This window comes from Seriola lalandi, unplaced genomic scaffold, assembly GCF_002814215.2.
Source record: "Seriola lalandi dorsalis isolate HSWRI2012SDOR001 ecotype SW California unplaced genomic scaffold, Sedor1 jcf7180002054307, whole genome shotgun sequence".
NCBI classification, from domain to species: domain Eukaryota; kingdom Metazoa; phylum Chordata; class Actinopteri; order Carangiformes; family Carangidae; genus Seriola; species Seriola lalandi.
The window spans coordinates 143,813-160,848 of record NW_019524860.1 but is presented as its reverse complement, the minus strand read 5'-3'; the positions used below and the strand labels follow the sequence as shown (position 1 = coordinate 160,848).

Genomic DNA, 17,036 nt, shown 5'->3' with positions numbered 1-17,036 from the left:
GGGGGGGGGGGGCAACCTGATAAATTAGTTTTTACCTGCCTTGGGGAGAGGGGCCCTGCCTGTTAACCCCCGTACACACACTCTCATGGTCTGGGAGTCTCAGGTGTGTGCTGTGCCACTGGCTTTGGCTTCCTCAGAGCGACTAGTTTGGAAGACAAGGACTCACCCTCCTCTTCCTCATCGGGCTCTTGCTCCTCGGCCGGTGAGCGAGTGCGGTGGAGGCCGCCCGCCCGCTGTTTTGCCCCCTGGTGAGCCTGGTGGGAGTCAGGCGACTGGGTGACCATGCGCGAGCGCTGCAGAGCTGTGGTGTAGTCTGGAGGCCGGCGGCCCGAGTGGGTCGCCGTGGTCGTGGGAACAGACGGGGCCGGGTGTTGTCCCTCGGCGAGGTCAGAGATGGTCAGGGCGGTGTAGCCGGGGGGAGTCGGGGGAGGCTCGCGGTAACGGCTTTCTTTCCGCGCTGCGGGGACACAACAGAGAGGATAATGATGAGGCACCTGAAATACTTTTAGAATAAAATCCATGAAGAAGTATTTCTGATAAAGCAACTGGACTGTGACGTGCAGTCACTCACAAATGAGGCCTTTACCCCCAGCGGTGATGGGTGACGGAGACGGCCGGCTCAGGTGCTTGGCGTCCTCTGACCCCGTGGATGTGATGCTACTTGTTTCTGGGTCGGCGTTGACGTCCTTGCCTCCTCTCCTCTTGATGGTGCCGGTGTCACCCTCAGAGTCCTCCCCCCAGTACGCCGCTGAGGATGAAGAGGAGCTGGCCGACGCCCAGCTCCCCCTGGCCTGCGCTGCCCACAGTGCAGCGGGTCCTCCTAAAAAGGCCTCCGGTCCGCCAGGAGGGAGCCCTCCGATGCCGCCCCCGCCGCCGCCTACACTAAAGGCCAGAGTCTCCCAGCTACGTCCCTGCTGCATGGTCTGGATGTTGTCATGGGAACCGGAGGAGCAGGAAGTCCAGGAGCCGCGGCCGCTGTCTGCAGCATCGAGAGAAACGCGATCGCCCTGATCCTGAGTTAGCTCCTCTGAACTGGGCGAGGAGAGAACTGTCGGGCAGCCGGCGTAAATACCCCGACAGTCCTGCATCGATGAATACGACCTGCGATGTGGTACGAAAAAAAACAAAACAATTAGTTTTTAAAGTGAGACAAATAAAACAACAGATTCTCTGACTGAGTCCTCGGTGTTCTTACCCCAGGCTGTACTGGTCGGGGTCGGTCGTGGCTCTTCGTTCCAGCCTCGGCCCCCCGATGTGAGAATCCCCAACTCCTCCAGAGTGACGGAGCCTCCTCTCCTCCTGCGCCATGTCGAAAGACGAGTTACTGACGAGGCTGGAGCGAGACGAGATCTCGCTGTGACCGGAGTCTGAGTAGGCGTCTCCCATCCTGTTGTAACCTGGACGATGAAGAGAGAGACTTCGATTTCAATTTTGATTCTTTTGTGAACTTCAGTCCCACCAACGTTTTTGCGAAGAGTGAACCAGACAAGACTAAATGACTCAGGAATATACAGCGCTACACAAAAGCCCTAACAGCCTCCTGTGTGCTGAGTGGCTCTCAGCCAAACTCCAACACACAGCTCCAATCCCCCGATGAGACATCAAAATAACGTATGGCAGGTTGACTCCTTCTTCCTCGCACCATAAATCGTCTCTAATTCACATATCTTGTCTCTGTCAGTTTTTAAACACACAGGGTAATCGTACAGCGACGTTTCCGAGTTAGTCAGCCGGCTCCTCGGGGATGAGCGCATCAGATTCTTACTGAAACGGCGGTTTACTACGACAACACAGCGCTGAACAGTGTGGAAAAGTTGAGATAATAACTGTGACACGACTGGGAGTTGCACAACACTGAATAGAGAAATCACTGCTGCTGACTGCTGACACATGTAAGAACATATTTCCTCGTTATAGGCGACTGTCATCACGGTATTTGCTGTAGCTCAGCTATAGAGTTTAATAGCCAAGTGGTCATATTTCCCAGCCATCATCAGCATAAGTCAACCCGGTGACCTCTCCTCTTCCTCCATACTTCTGCGTCTGAGGAGAGGAAGGAATGTTTAAAGGAAGCGTCACTGTAAATTTAAAGATGCGGAGCAAACAGAGGAAGTGCCAACGGACCGGGATTAGCCTCGACCAGGAGACACACGGACTCACAAAAGCTTCCAGGTTTCAGTAATGACAAAAACAGTTTGTTAAGTCACTTTAAACTTCAGCTCCAGAAACACAAAAACAACAGAGGTCTTTCTACAAAGCCAGATTATTCAGAGTGCGGAGGTCGAACCATCCAGTCCAGCTGCAGACAGAGGCAGCTGCAAGAAACAAGAAACATTTCTGATGCTCGTCATCGCTCACTAATCTTTTTGGATCAAACTGAGCAATTTTCACTCTTTTTGAGGCAGAGAAAAGTCTTAAACTTTTGTATCATTATTTATGATATTTTTCATAAACGAATATATTCAAATTTGATAGATTTCGATAGATCTTAGACCAACAGGAACCTGTTCACCACCAGACCAGTGCTAGTTTATCTGTGGCTGCAGCGGCGGGTAAAGAGGTGGGGCACGTATTCCTGAGCCTGCGGTCTGCTCATGTTCACAGCTCTGTGACAACAACCAAAGACAAACACATGACAGGTTCAACACTTTGTAGACCGGAGCTGGGCGAGCAGCTCTGGTTACCTACTGTCTTTTTTTGTGGTGAGGTTCAGCGTGCAGGGATTTGACGACAGCTGCTAATTAGTGCATGTTGTCATAGTGGTTTGTTTGTTTCACTTACATCTACTCATTTCGGTGAAAGTGCTAATTACTACATCTATTCAATAAGTAAAAGGAGATCCGGTTAAGAAGTCTCCAAAGCAACAAAATGATCTTGTCTTGGAAAAAGGTGGAAAACAAGGTAAAAACACACTTTGCAAAAAAAAAAAGAAGAAGCTGAAACTTGATGCAATTCATGAAGGCAACCACCAGGTGGCATGTGTGGCACATCATGACCTGAGAGAAGGAGCCTGGAGAGTGGTGTGGGAGGGAGGGAGGATTATTGGCTTACTTACCCTTCTTGGGCGAGCTCTGGGGGGAGGTGGGAGGGGACGAGAGCTGAGAGGAGGCGTTGGACACTGTGTCCTCTGGCGGCCTCCGGTGCCTGTCGCTCCCCTCCTCTGACAGAGACAGGATCTTCTTCAGAGACTGAGGAGAACTGGTGCCTGTGGACATTTTGCGAGAAGATGAGCAGAATTAGCATCAGGGACGCTGCCATTCCCCCCCGAGGGTATTGGGATGCTAAACTGCTTTGTCTGGGATTTTTTTTCCTCCCTGTGCGTGCTTGTTGTCAGACGGCCTCTAGGTGGCAGCAACACCACAGAGAAGCTACGAAGGCCGGCTCTGCTATTGTCTGCAGATTACAGGATGTGGAAGAGAAAACAAGGCAATGGCCTCCACGCTGTTATCAAGAGAAATCACCCAGGAAAGAAGAATATATAAAGCTTTTTCTAGGGGCGAGTGGTACTGGAATTATTACAGTGATTGTTGAATTCAAGCACATTTTTCAAAACAAACACCTCTATATGAGAAAATGTTCGTCCTGTTAATGAAATACAACTTGTCAAGCACCATGAGGGTGATAAATGTAAAGTAATTAAAAAGGATTCATTATTATTAGAGCATCTGAAAGCATCTCAATGATCTTAATCTTACCGAAAGGCGGCAGATCTTTGACTGGCACTTTCTTTCGGGATGGGTACAGGGCCACGGCGGGGACCTGGAGGGCCTGGTTTCCTTTGGCCAACTGGCCCCTCTGTTGACTGGCAGCTCTGGACACGACTGGGGAGGTGTCGGGTCGTTTCCCACCGGCATTCTTGGGTACTGAGTTTGGTGAGAAAGAACGGGCTCATGAGGAGATATGAGGAGTTTTCTGCTGATGGACAGTGAGGTTTGTTTCGTGGATCAAATTAACAATGTGAAAATGGCCGATTGGTTCAGCCGTTCTTATTCCCTGCCAACGAGTCTGAGTGTCGTGTTACTACAGCGGTCCCACCCTGTCTGCCTCTGGGCTGTGAATCCTGGGAACTAGTGTGTGTGTGTGTGTGTGTGTGTGTGTGTGTGTACAAAGCTGTGTCACAAACTCACGCGTACTGATGGAGGGTTCGCACTGCAGCGAGAGCGTCTGCAGGCTCTCCTCGTTCGTCTCCAGGCTGAGGTTGGACAAGTACTGTTTGACCTTCCTGGCCATCTGCGCGTCCTCGTAAAGCTTTTTGGCGTTCAGGAAGGAGCTGCGACGCACCCGCTTCTTGTGCCCGCCCGTCTGGGTGACGTCGAGCACTGCCGCATTGGCACTACCCTGGCTTAGAGACCTGGTCGCACACGAGGACACCCGCACAGATACAGAGGAAGACACACGAAAACATGGAAGAAAGATATTGTTTTAGACGGTGAAGGAACCTAGAGTCAGTTCTGGATGTACTGATACGCTACTGGGCTGCACAGAGGGCATGGTGTTTAAACTAGGACATGCAGAGAGCAGCTTTAGGTATTCTTCTCAACACCAATACATTCCAGACATTCCAGGCAGTTTGGGTGGGGGGGGGTTATAGTCAAACAACAGGGGAGTAGAAAGGGGGGCGGGGGGCGTTCTACTAGTGTAACACGGTCATAGTTTACATTTCTGTGGCTTGAGTCAGAGCTGGTTGTAGTAGCAGTTAAAGTCTTTTTCTTTGCACATGGTTTCAGACAAACAGTAACAGAACAAGGGCTTCAGTGTCAGTCACTGAGAAATCACCGGAAAGAAATTTATCAGGTTTCATTTCCGACTGTAAATAAAAAAATAAAAAAAACACACAATTTCTACACATTGCATTCACCAAAGAAAAGAAAAATACTTATAAATATGACTTCAGCGTGTCGTGATTACAGCGAAGCAGCTCATGTTTCTCAGATTGACGTCTCATTATTATGAGAAAATGACAGTTTTCTCATAATTACAAGATGCTAAAATCATAATCATGGGATACAGAAGTGAAAACCTCCTTCTCTCTTTAGGTGAATGTAATGTGTATGTGTGTATGTTTCCCAGTGTGCTCAATGATGTCCCATTTGACCACAAGAATGTAAAGCATGATAAAAAAAAACAAACAAACTTTATATCCAGAATCTCTGGCTGTTTGGAGGTTTGATGCACAGATCAAACCTCAAAGACGTTGCATGCATATTGTTAGGTAAAACAACACATCACAAGAGGTCACGTTTGCTTTGCAAGGCTAGATCCCTGGATTAGTAATGATTTGTTGCATGTTTAGGAGATATGTGTATTGGTTTAGGAATGAAAGAGAAGTGATATTCTGCGTGTCACAAACATTATGTGGTAAATAGCTACGTCAGCATAAGTGACCTTTGTTTAATTCATGCCCTTCGGTTAGGGTCAGGCAGTGTTAGTGGGAGGGTTCAACTCAAACCGGTTAATGGAAACGAAGAGGAAAAGAAGCGCGCATATTGGCGGGATACAAAGGTCGTGGTGCAGGGAATGCAAAAGGCTGCAGGGGTCACCAAACTTACCCTAAACTTCTCCATTTCTTCTTCCTAGAGAGGGCGGGTGCCATGAACAAGAGAAGCATGGGGGGCAAAGGGTGGATGAGTAGAGAGAGAGAAAGAGAGAAGGGGACAAAGCTTAGGACAGGAAAGACCACCAAGATCACCAAAGAGAAGCAAATTTCACCAGAGACCCACATGACAGTCAGCGGAGAGGAAATCAAATGGCAACACTCCACTAGGAAAAGACATCATTAGACAAAGACAAACACTTTCACGGGAGCACTGTGCACATTTTATGCCAACAATGTGTATGGGGGAAACAGTTACCAGAGGAAACAGTTGCCAGAGGAAACAGTTGCCAGAGGGAACAGCTGCTTGAAAGAAAAGCGTGATGCAGAAATCTTTTCTGAATCTATGTGAACTGGCTAACCCCACACAGTTTGGTTAGTCAGAAGTGTGCTGACTGGTCCTACAGGGAGGGTGAAGGGTCACTAATTACCTGAAATCTGGCTTTGTTTTTGTTTTTGTTTTGTCTTTTTTAAAGTGTCCTCACCTTGTCCGGAACATGAGGGCCGGGTCCATGTTGACGGACGCCATGCGACCAACATGGCGAATTTCTTTGGCAATCATCCTCAGCTTCTCAAAGTTCACCAGGCCGTCCACCTTAGAGTCATTGCCTGAGAAACAGGGGGACGAAAAGAAGGTGAATACCAACAAGTCACACATATAATATCGAGCAGAAGCACAGCAGGAACAAACAGCTGCACTACACCAGAAACTGACACTCTCTTTGTTTTATCACATAAAAAAATCATAACTGCAAGATAATGTCTGATTTCTAAGGAAGCCACGTATTAAATCTGCAGTTGCTACAAAAGCAAATCAACTGAGAGTTAGCATTAATGCAAGAAAGCTATCTTAATGCTAAAGCTAGCTGGGGAGATAGCCATGATGTATTCATCAGCCCATACCTTATCATAGTAATTCACTTATACAGCGTAAATAAAACAGTGGGCAGCTAAATTCAAAGAACAGAGGAAAAACAAAACAATACAAGCTAAACTAGCCTCACTAAAAAGGCAGCTAGCCTAGCTTAGAGGAGTAGCCTCAAAATGGTGGAATTCACAGTTTGGTGTGTTTTGGTCACATTTATAAAAAAATATTCAAATTACATTAAACATTTAAATGACACAATTACTAAATTACATTTAAATATCATATTTAAATTTTTTTTGCTAGCGTTTATTGAAATGTTAAGTTCACTAAGTTCACAGTTTGAAAACTTATCTTTCTGTTTACAATCTGAATTAATTTCATACATCAAACGGACAGTATTTCAGTCACTGGTGAATTTACTGTCAGCTTTACAAGATGGCACCATGTTGGAGGTGGAATCAGGTGAATAACGTTTATAAAAGACACATGATCTTACCTTCGTGTAGGAAGGTGAGGTCCTTCTTGATGACGGGGAACAGGGGGATGATTGGTGGCTGGAGGTTTTGATTGTTGAGGACATTCCTGTACTTGGCCATATTTCTGGAAGGATCGAAGAGGTCCTGCAGGTCCCCGAACAGCTTCTCGTACTTGCTCGGTAGCTTTTCCCAAGTTCCCCTCAGTCTGGAGACCGGAGCCAGGTTCAGACCGCTGTGGGGAGGACCACATGTTCAATTAATCTGGTTTAGTTGATTGCTGTCTTTTATTAGAAGCTATAGTTGAAGTATTATAGAATAAATAAGATGAAAAACCAAATCGACTCAGTAAAACATGGTGCAGAACTCGTTCCCCCCTCTCACCTGATGATGGCAAACATGGAGTTGAAGTTCTTGCACTCGCGGCAGTGCAGCGCAATCTTGATGAAGTGTTTGACGGTCTTCATGCGTTTCAGCTGGTTGGGCTCCCGCGTCACCTCCGTGGCCACCCAGAAGGTCTCGTGATTGATGGCCTCCTCGAAGCGCTTCAGGCTGGCTGAGCCCGTCTTGGAGCGCAGCTTGAACAGGTCGTCGATATACTCGGTGGGCTCGATGGCACAGAAGAGCTCGAAGGCCCGCATCGACAGCTGAGTGGCCACCTCCACCGTGCTGAGCTGCAGCAGAGAGATCTGGCCTTCTCGAAGGAGGTCCTGGGCATCCTCATCTGAACATAACGTCTCTGTCTCCATGTTGCTCTTTAGGTAGTATCTGATGACGGAGGAAAACGTGCGATTTTTAAAATTCATTTTAGTGCTGAAACAAATAATTGATCAAGTAAACAACTGAAAATTCAATAAGAGATTGTTTTAATTAAGCAAAAATACCAAACACTTAAATAACGTTGGATATTTAAGTGTAAAAATGATTTGATGATGAAAATAACTGTTAACATTATTCATTTTCTTTCCCTTTATTTAGCCAGTGTGGCGTCCGGAGACATCATTACCTGCCGCTCAGCTGGATCCTGTCGGCTAGTTTAGAAAGCTGGTCTGGTAACCGCCTCTGTTTGATGACGCCCTCTGGTGTGACGGACACCTCGCATAGTGAATAAGCCTCCGCTGCTGCAGTCAGGGCGAACTCCCTGATGGCCTGGGCCACCACCTCCTTAGCCGTCGTGTCCTTCCCGATCATGATGTACCGAGACTGCTGGTCCGCCTTGAAGACTCGTAACACCTGGTCTGACATATCTGCGGACAACACATCGTGGTAATGAGGATTCATTCTTATTCATCAACATCGTTTTACTACGAAGTCTCAGTAACAGCCGTGATTTTTCTCTTTTTAATTTACCAAAAGCCATTCCATCTTCCCAGCATTTTCTTTTAGCAAAAACACACCAGCACCTTTTGTGATGTCACCCACAAAACCTCATTTCCCATAATTCATTAGTTTGATCAGAGACACACTTCCTCCACACAAATCATATGATCCCAAATCTCCGTGACAGAAATCCCCTTCCATGTGCCCACAGAAAACTGAGAGGTCAGTGCTGTTAGCGTTACTCAATTAGCATCCACAAGCATGAATGCAGATTAACTGAGTTTGTGTTACATCAGCGAACTACAGTACAGCAGCTCATTAATGTCTGCGAGTCTGACGGCACTGACAAAGACTCGGCTGTGCCTGGAGAGGCAGGATCACGGGGAGAGAATGTACTCACTCAGTATGACTGGAACTGGAAGGACATAAACAACATGTGATGGACAGGAGTTAATGAAGATGCAGTAAAAATATAGAGTTTATAGTAAAAGTGGCTCTATACATGTGGCAGAGTGATAAAACTGATTGAATGGCTGGATGATGTGAATGTATATACTGTGATATAAGCTGTCACACATATATCTTTAATATTAACCAGTGTTGCAAATCAATAACCACGATTTATATTTTCAAATTTGTTGCATCCATGTGAAGCGATACCAGTGGATTATCTCATAAACAAACATTTAAACCTGGTTGTTTTATCTATAAACTGTGTTTCAAACGAGTTTCCTTTTTGACCTTGGTAAACCTCGAGGTCATGGACAAGATGTTTCTATGACAACCGGGCAGGCTCCATCTGTTGATGAAGATCGTGTGAAAGATCGAAAGACGCAGAAAAGCTACTAAACAGACCTTGAGGTGACCTTGGTTAGTCAAATTGCTAATCAAATACATTTCCAGAAAAGGGTATAGATTTAATATTTTATCATAATCTGGTGTCCAATATTTAAAAAACACTTCTCAGGGTTCCTAAATATTAAAATCTCAACTGCCTCTTTACAGTGTATTAGGTTTCTAACACAAATTAGCCATAAAAGATTTAATTCAAATAAAGGACATTTGTTTGATCTTATTTTAAAATGATGATGTCAAATGTTTAAAGAAAACAAAATAAAAGTGATTTTTGCGACAAAAGGTCCCAGTTTCACATTTTATCCAGATGACAGTTAGAAACCCACCAGGCTGGTTGTTGAAGTCCAGGATGCGGTGGTGCGACTGCAGAAGATCCGGGTTTGACGACGACAGGTTCCCGCTGACGGGCAGAGCCGGTGGGATCTGTTTGGACTGTTTCATCCCCACAATGCTGTCGTCCTGCGATTGGCCCACGCACACGTCACTGTGGGGGCGAGAGGGAGAGCATGGGATGGGTGAGACCGCAGTTCTGTCAACAAAAGACAGGGGGCGATGTCTGTGTTGGCAAGAAGCGGGAGGCGTGGACACCTCTGGCTGCACAGAATATATTCCACATGAAATAGATCCACATTTCACACCAAAGACCGGTTGACTGGTGCGATCACATTCGGCTCAGTGAACAGAAAGATCAATCTGAGTCCTGGACCGGCTGCTAGAGCATCAGAACAACAAACCAGATGACAAACCTGTTGTCCTTAGCAACGACAGCTAGAAAAGCTCAGTGCTGGCACAGCTGATGTGGCTCCAATGGCATCAGTATCTCTAATCTATCTTGCAAAAATTTCAAAAATATACACCATCATCTCCTTTAACATCAGATGCAATTATTATATTGTGATAAAATACATTATTAGGCTTTTTAATCTTCAGGGAAAAACCTCCATCTTCTGACTATTTTGGATATATCTTTCAGATTCAGCTCAGCCGGTGACTGATCGATCCCGTAGCGCAGAGTTGCATGATGCAATGTCAGGAATAAGTGCAGAGAGTGGAATATGTAACTGCTTCGTCTCTGCACAGAGAACTAAAGAGGAAAATACAAACTGTCTTTCACTGTCTCTCTCTCTCTGTCTCACTTTCAGCATCTTTTTAATATAAGATAATCACAGACCTGCTAATCTGGTGAACAGGCATGCTGCGTGCAGTTTACCAACACAATCTAACATGATTACTGGGTATTAAAATCAAACATCCATCTAGAACTGTCAACAGGGGAAGCCCAACGACTGTTTGTGTGGTCAGTTTGGTTTGTAATAAAAGTCACTTCACATGTGAACATGTTATTGCTGTTATTACTTGTATGGTTTAGGAGGCAGGATGCTGGTGAGCGTCTTGTCGAAGATCTTCTTCAGCTTGTTGCGTCCTCCCACCGTGTTGGTCTTGGCTTTCTTGCTGACCTTCTCCAGGCCCATCACCTGCTCCACGTCCACCGCCAGGTCGGGGATGGAGTAGCGGCTCGCCTTCTTGATGTCTCCGATCTTTGGAAGGTGCGGCGCCCCGTTCTTTCTGTCGTGTTCCTCCTCACCATCCAGGTCATGCTCGTGTTCTGGCCTCGTTAGCAGCTCTTTAAACACTGGGAAGGAGGGAAGAGACGTCAAGAGACGAGTCATGTTCTCTGTGTTACATCATTTAGAGTTCCTGCCAGCTCCTCTCTTTCTCTTTTCTTTTAGTCTTTGAGCACTTTCTGTTTGTCTTTCATTATTTATTTTAATGGGTTTTGATTCCTGTATGTAAAGGACATATAACAAAGGACAAAATGTAAACAAAAAGGTGAACTTTTCTCACAAATTTGACATTTGAAACCTTACCTAAGAGGTTTGTTTTCACAGTTATGGACAAGTGAGTGTTGTTCTTCAGAATCTCGTTGGCTTTGCTGAGCTGGACATTCTCAAAGTTCTGCCCGTTGACCTCCAAGATCTGCAGAGAGAAGAAATCCATCAGGTACATCTCCCTGACCGTCCATCACACAGGTACAGACTTCACGTCTTACTAACGACACAATTATTCAGAGCAGCAGAGGTGATTATGCAGCGGCCACGTGTTGAACTCTGTGATTCTGACCCCTGCAAACAAAGTAATGTCTGTTAATGGTCTCATTTGTTTTGTGCCAAGTTGGTCAAACTGTTATTTTTCCTTTTCAAAGTGATTAATTTGAATGATTTTAAAGGTCTAAGGAGGTAAAATGATCCATTAATGTTTGGAGAAAAATGTAAACATGAGTGCTACGACAAAAAAAAAAATCCTTAAATCTGTATTGGATCTTTGCAGAAAAGTGTTGAACCGTGAAGTAAAGGAAACGAGCCAGGTAACGACCTCTGTACTACATTTCATTCAGCGAACAAAGGCAGGTAATAAACTGCCAAACGCTGGCTGTGTTGTGCATCATGACATTCAGTCTGACACATGGTTTTGACATTAACGTCGGACATGCCACCTTCCAATTGCCATGTCTTTGTCTGAACAGCTTGACCTCTGTACAGGAGCCGGATATTTGCATTTAAACACAATGTGCCAACCAGGCTTCACCGCTTCCTCTTTAGTGGAGAAGGAAGTCACCTTTGACTGTGATGTAAGAACCGGCCGTCCCTCTGCTGCCGATAAAGACTCACTCACAAAACCAAATGTCTGCTTCGGGATCAGTGAGATGCTGAAGTTTACAACTGAGGGACTGCTGCTAATGACCCGATGTCAAAACCACTGAGATTAATACTAAAGCTCTGAAATGATAGGTCCCGAGTAAACGATGGCAGTAAGTGAGGCTGTGGAAAAAATGGAAGGTGTAAGCGGGTGTGAGAGAGTGAATGCTTCCAAGGATGTCAGCTTCTCTGCTTCCTTTTGGGGGAAACAGCTGCAGGGGATGTTTGGAGTCAAGAGGGCTTAACTCGCATCCACACACTCTCAAGATGGTTTCGAGGATTAAGGGACTTTGCTTAAAGCCCTGAGGACTGAAATGTGTGAAAATGTTTGAGAAATTCAAGTTGTGAGGAGAAAGCCAGCACGGGGTGCCTGCAGCCTTTTAATGCCAGTTAGAGCAAAAAATGTAAAACCAATTTCACAACAAAAATTAACTTAGACAGGAAAAAAAAAAAAAAAAGAAAAAAGGATCAATTCTAGTGCTGCTCTGTGTGACGGGGGTGATTTCTCTTCACAATCACAGCCTACAGAAAGAAAAAAATTTGAGACTGCTAAACTTGTGAAACTCTGAGGTTATTATATATATATTGAAGGTAGTTTTTATCCCTAAAATTCAAGAGGAAATCCCAAGATTTTAACAAACTGCAGACACTTTCTCAAAGCAGAAGCAGTAGCGATGTTTGCTCACAGACACGTTAGGATGGTAAATGTAGAGGATGTCATGGAGGATGGTGGAAGCTTCCTCTACTGAGACACCAAACACATTGTGCGATGACAGTTAAAACGGTAAAGACGAAAGATATCTTACCTGATCCCCACGCTTAAGGCCGGCTTCTGCTGCCTTGCTCCCGGGCTCCACGGCATCGATAAAGATGCGGAAACCTTTCTCCTGACCTCCGAGAAGGCTGAACGCCAGTGGAGAGTCCCTGGACGGCTTGGTCAGTGTCACCAGCCGCGGCTTGGCTTTAGCAGCACATGCTATATTTAACAGTCTGAGGTGCCCACACATTTTCTGCAAAGATAACACACACACACACACACACAAACACAAACACGTGAGGATGAAGTTTAGAAAAGAAAAGAAATGAACCAAATCGAGTTTTGCATGTTCACAATCTCGCTCGTTACACTTACTTCTTTTTCCAGATTGTTTTCAAACTCCTCCAGAAAGTGAGTCATGGCGGGGTCACCCTCAAAGTCGTTGAAGTGATTGTTTACCCACAGCAAGACTACCCGTGTAACCTGGAGCAATCACATGATCAGCACAGGTCAACACACGGTTTACTGGTTTACTGGTTGTGTAAACATACTGTTCTGTTCATCCTGACTCACAGATGTCTAAAACTTTTGTTAAACCGATATTTCAAAGGGTATAAATTCTGTATTTTCATTTTTAAAGTTATTATTTTGCCCATTTTATGACTTTATTATTCGATAGGACAGTGAATAGTGACAGGAAGTGTGATATAGAGAAGGGGAACAACATTAATATTTGAATTATTTCATGCAGGTAAGTAAAAGTCCTCCTGCCCGCACCTTGTCCCTGAGACTGGGGTCGTGGAACCACTCCAGGAGCTTCTTGCCCACGACCATGGGGCTGGAGAGGAAGGTCCTGTAGGTCAACAGGAAGTCCTCGATGTAGGTGGGGTCCACCACTGAGTGCTCCTCCACTAGGTGCATGGTGAGACGCTCCGGTGTGCCCTGAGGTTCATCATTGTATTGTTAGTTATCAGGATAAGATACGTCATCACTCAGCTGTCTGATGTTACACCGAGACTCCTGAAACGTCGGTTTGTCACCTTGATTACGATGTGTCCTTTCCTGGTGCCGGTGCGGTCCAGTTCGCGGTGCTCCTTCACCATGACGATCTCCCCTTCCTCCTCCACCTTCTGCATGTTCTTCTCCACCTGGTTGAGGATGCAGCAGTAGTCCTGCTGGGCTATACACACAAACTGGACGAGACCAAGCACAGCGAGAGTTAGACACAGATTTAATTCATTCTGAAACAAACATAAATATTTCTCCTGCGTTTGGTTTGTTTTAAACATGTTTGATATTTCTGTCACTGGATCCTCTTGATTCTTGATCTGTTAGCGTCATTTCTTACAGAGCAACTGACTGGAACTCATAAATGAACGGACAAACGAAAGTTAAATTAATAAAATAAAACTGATACCAGACGACTAGAAATAAATTCTGCATAGCAACTAAACTACTATTCCCAGAGATAAATTATGAAAAAAGGGGCTTTCACTAATTACGAGCAAAGATGTTCTCATCTCAGCCTGATGAGCTCAGCTCCTGATGATTAAAGGACTAAAACATTTCAGGGTCTTTACTTTCACTGTTTCGTATTTCATCTCTTTCAAGACACGATGCAAAAAAATGTGATCTTTCTCTTTTACACGAACTGGCCTTTTTTCTTCTTCTCTGAATTGTTATTTCTCACATCTAAGGCCAAAACCACTTTGTGTCATGGGTGCAAATACTTTCTGCACAAGTGGGTCACAGTGGGAATTAATATCATACGATGGCAGAGTTTGTGCCATGAGATACATGCTACAGACACACGACTCTGGAGTTTTCGATCGCTGAAAATGGAGAGACGTTTGGAAACGCTGCTGATCCCGATTTAGTTTGAAAACTCTGGGGTTTCGTTGTCGTCTGGACAGGCGATTACAGAGACCTTTGGAAATGATGATGTAGACACCCATGGTCTCTCCTGATTGGCTCTCATCCGTGCTAGTCATTTTCATTTGAAAACGTTATTTTAAAGTGAAAACGTAGCAGTGCGGACGCAGCCACAGAGGACAGGCGAAGAGCTCACTGATCCTGAGCAAGAACATTATGATCTTACCTGGCAGTCGTCCACCTTGGTCTTCATCACGCCCTTCATGTATTCCTTTTCCATGGTTGGTGACACCCCGAAGCTGTTGCCCATACACAGGATCTCTGTCCGGCTGTCTGGATACGTCACCTCCACCGACCCGTTCAGAATCACTGACCAGGAGTCCAACTAACCAGAACACACGGTTACAGTAGTTAGACGTTGGAGGGAGAAAAGAAAGGCCACTACAACAATACTAACTTTGTAGATCAGAAGAAGTTCAGGCTAATAATATTCCCAGCAGCTGTTGTCCCTTAATCAGTCGATGTTATTTATCAAAACGAACCACAAGGCGACCGCTGCAGCTAACAGATGGTTTCTGACTTTCCTCGGAGGGATACAGCGATAGCACGGGAATATTGGAGCCGTCCAGCAAAACACAACTAGAACCATAAGCTGCAATACACCGCAAGTATTGTTATGAGTAGAAACTGCTTGATTGAAATGAAGAAAATCTAATTCTGTTTAAGAATTCCTGGAAAGCTGGCAATTTGTAGACTCACAGCTTTCACCCCCGACAGCAACAATATGCTCGATGAACCCTGAATTCTCTACGACCGGACTTTCACTTAAGTGTCCGGGCCTTCGAGCCAAGTTCTGCGCCCTATTATTTGAGTAGCTTATAGCAAAAAACAAAAAAAAAAAAACCCAAATTGTGCTGATTGAAACTCGTGTCATGTCTGGAGCAGGGAGAAAGAGAAAATGTGACGCCTGCTTCAGTTGCCTGGGGGATCGTACTGAGGCCCGGTGATAAGAGACGTTCACCCATTCAGGTTTAATAGAGCAGAAAAAAAAACATCAAATGGGAAAAGAAAGATTCATTGGTGTGAAGGGGTGAGACTGAGGTTCAGTTGCCTCACACACACACACACACACACACACACACACACACACACACACACATATATATATAAAAATACAATTAAAGGCAAGACAAAGTCACAAGACCAGGTTTGTGTGTGTGTGTGTGTGTGTGGGGATGAATATGGATGGACACACACCTCCTCTCCATCATTGAGAACGATGGTGCCGGCGCGTTCGACCACGGCGAAAACCATGACGGCGCAGAGTTCCCTCCTCACTGACATGGTCATGTTTGCGAATGCTGGCAGTTGATGCATGAACTCCAGTAATTGCTCTGTGTGAGGGACAGAGGAGAGACAGCGGAGGAAGAGGAGGAGGTTGAGAAAAAAAGAGCAAACAGAGTCTTGACACCCAGAGGAGAGAGAGAGAGAGAGAGAGAGAGAGAGAGAGAGAGGACACGCAGAGCTCTTGGCGAGCCTGCGCTGCCCTCGCTTCGAGCCAAGGCGGCACGAGCTGGAGGCCGAGCATCAAAACGGATCATCGCCGCAATGATTAGCCGACGGCGGAATCATTATCTGGAGAACATAAAGCCAAATATCAATTCCATTGATATGAGCTTCCAAGGCACGCCAAGAATAATCGCTGACAGTTCACTCGGTGACCTCCGTGCGAGTTCACCGGGGACACTGGACCTGAGCGCTCTGTCAGCGATGATCTAATTTAAAGGTTCTGCTCCTCTAAATGACCAAGAACAAAAGAGAAAAAAAAACACATTTTTCTCACACATCCCTCGAGGCACAGACGGGGGACAGATTAAGGTGTCGGGACACGGCGAGCTGCCAGAACAGCTTCAGTGCACCTTGGTAAGTCTGAAATGGACTGGAGGGTTGAACAGTTTTATTCCAGAACATATTCCCTCATTTGGTGTTTTTCGATGACGGCGGTGGAGAGAGATTTCCAACACGTCGGTGCAAAATTAAAAAAATAGGGGTTGAGATGTGGCGACTGTGAAGGCCAGAGCGAAGGATTCACTTCATCATCATTTTCATATTAATCAAATCAGTCAGTGACCCCCTCCTGCCCTGTGGATGCTGGCTTTGACTCCACTCGTTTTCAGGTTTTCCTTTAATCTCTTGCCCGTCTGTATCTAACAATAGCTGCACTGAATTCCCTCTGTGCTGCTCAAAGCTCCCAAAAAAAAAAAAATCACAATTGAAAAACCGAAGAGCAAGGTTTCCCTGTTACTCCGGATAATCCTCAGACTTTACTGTAAACAGTTTTTATTAACACAGTATCTGCACACACCGAAATCTTGCAGAGTAAGGTTTATGCTAATGTTCATGTTGTCTTTTTTTTTTATTGTTTAAATTTATTTCCTCTCTTCATCGGTCTATCACCCGCCGCGCCTTCACTGGCTGGCCGGCAGCAGTCTGGCGTTCAGGCTGACCTGTGCTTGGCATGGCAACAGCGTTGTGTGTGAAGCTGCGGAAGCACTGAAAGTTTAATGTGCTGGGAGAGGTGAGGCGAGAGGATGTGCTGGAG

General features: G+C 45.6%; 1 protein-coding gene across 12 annotated transcripts in view; it reads right to left on the bottom strand.

The window, feature by feature from the left end:
• Positions 1 to 17,036, bottom strand: part of rapgef2b (Rap guanine nucleotide exchange factor 2b) — a 103,156-nt gene that overhangs the window by 5,284 nt on the left and 80,836 nt on the right. For 5 of the 12 annotated variants that reach the window (XM_087174047.1, XM_087174051.1, XM_023406422.2 and 2 more), the window contains 21 exons: positions 15,692 to 15,828; positions 14,661 to 14,819; positions 13,603 to 13,755; positions 13,340 to 13,504; positions 12,938 to 13,045; positions 12,612 to 12,815; positions 10,978 to 11,086; positions 10,466 to 10,742; positions 9,436 to 9,593; positions 8,655 to 8,669; positions 7,941 to 8,181; positions 7,319 to 7,702; positions 6,958 to 7,169; positions 6,079 to 6,202; positions 5,550 to 5,573; positions 4,128 to 4,351; positions 3,696 to 3,863; positions 3,056 to 3,205; positions 1,196 to 1,397; positions 572 to 1,101; positions 36 to 457 (listed from right to left, as the gene is read on the bottom strand). In XM_087174047.1, coding sequence (XP_087030173.1) covers positions 84 to 457; positions 572 to 1,101; positions 1,196 to 1,397; positions 3,056 to 3,205; positions 3,696 to 3,863; positions 4,128 to 4,351; positions 5,550 to 5,573; positions 6,079 to 6,202; positions 6,958 to 7,169; positions 7,319 to 7,702; positions 7,941 to 8,181; positions 8,655 to 8,669; positions 9,436 to 9,593; positions 10,466 to 10,742; positions 10,978 to 11,086; positions 12,612 to 12,815; positions 12,938 to 13,045; positions 13,340 to 13,504; positions 13,603 to 13,755; positions 14,661 to 14,819; positions 15,692 to 15,828 — 4,118 coding nt within the window. In that variant the 3' untranslated portion in view covers positions 36 to 83. The remainder of the gene's footprint in view (positions 1 to 35; positions 458 to 571; positions 1,102 to 1,195; positions 1,398 to 3,055; positions 3,206 to 3,695; positions 3,864 to 4,127; positions 4,352 to 5,549; positions 5,574 to 6,078; positions 6,203 to 6,957; positions 7,170 to 7,318; positions 7,703 to 7,940; positions 8,182 to 8,654; positions 8,670 to 9,435; positions 9,594 to 10,465; positions 10,743 to 10,977; positions 11,087 to 12,611; positions 12,816 to 12,937; positions 13,046 to 13,339; positions 13,505 to 13,602; positions 13,756 to 14,660; positions 14,820 to 15,691; positions 15,829 to 17,036) is intronic. The other 7 variants (XM_087174049.1, XM_023406418.2, XM_023406423.2 and 4 more) reach the window with 5 other exon arrangements.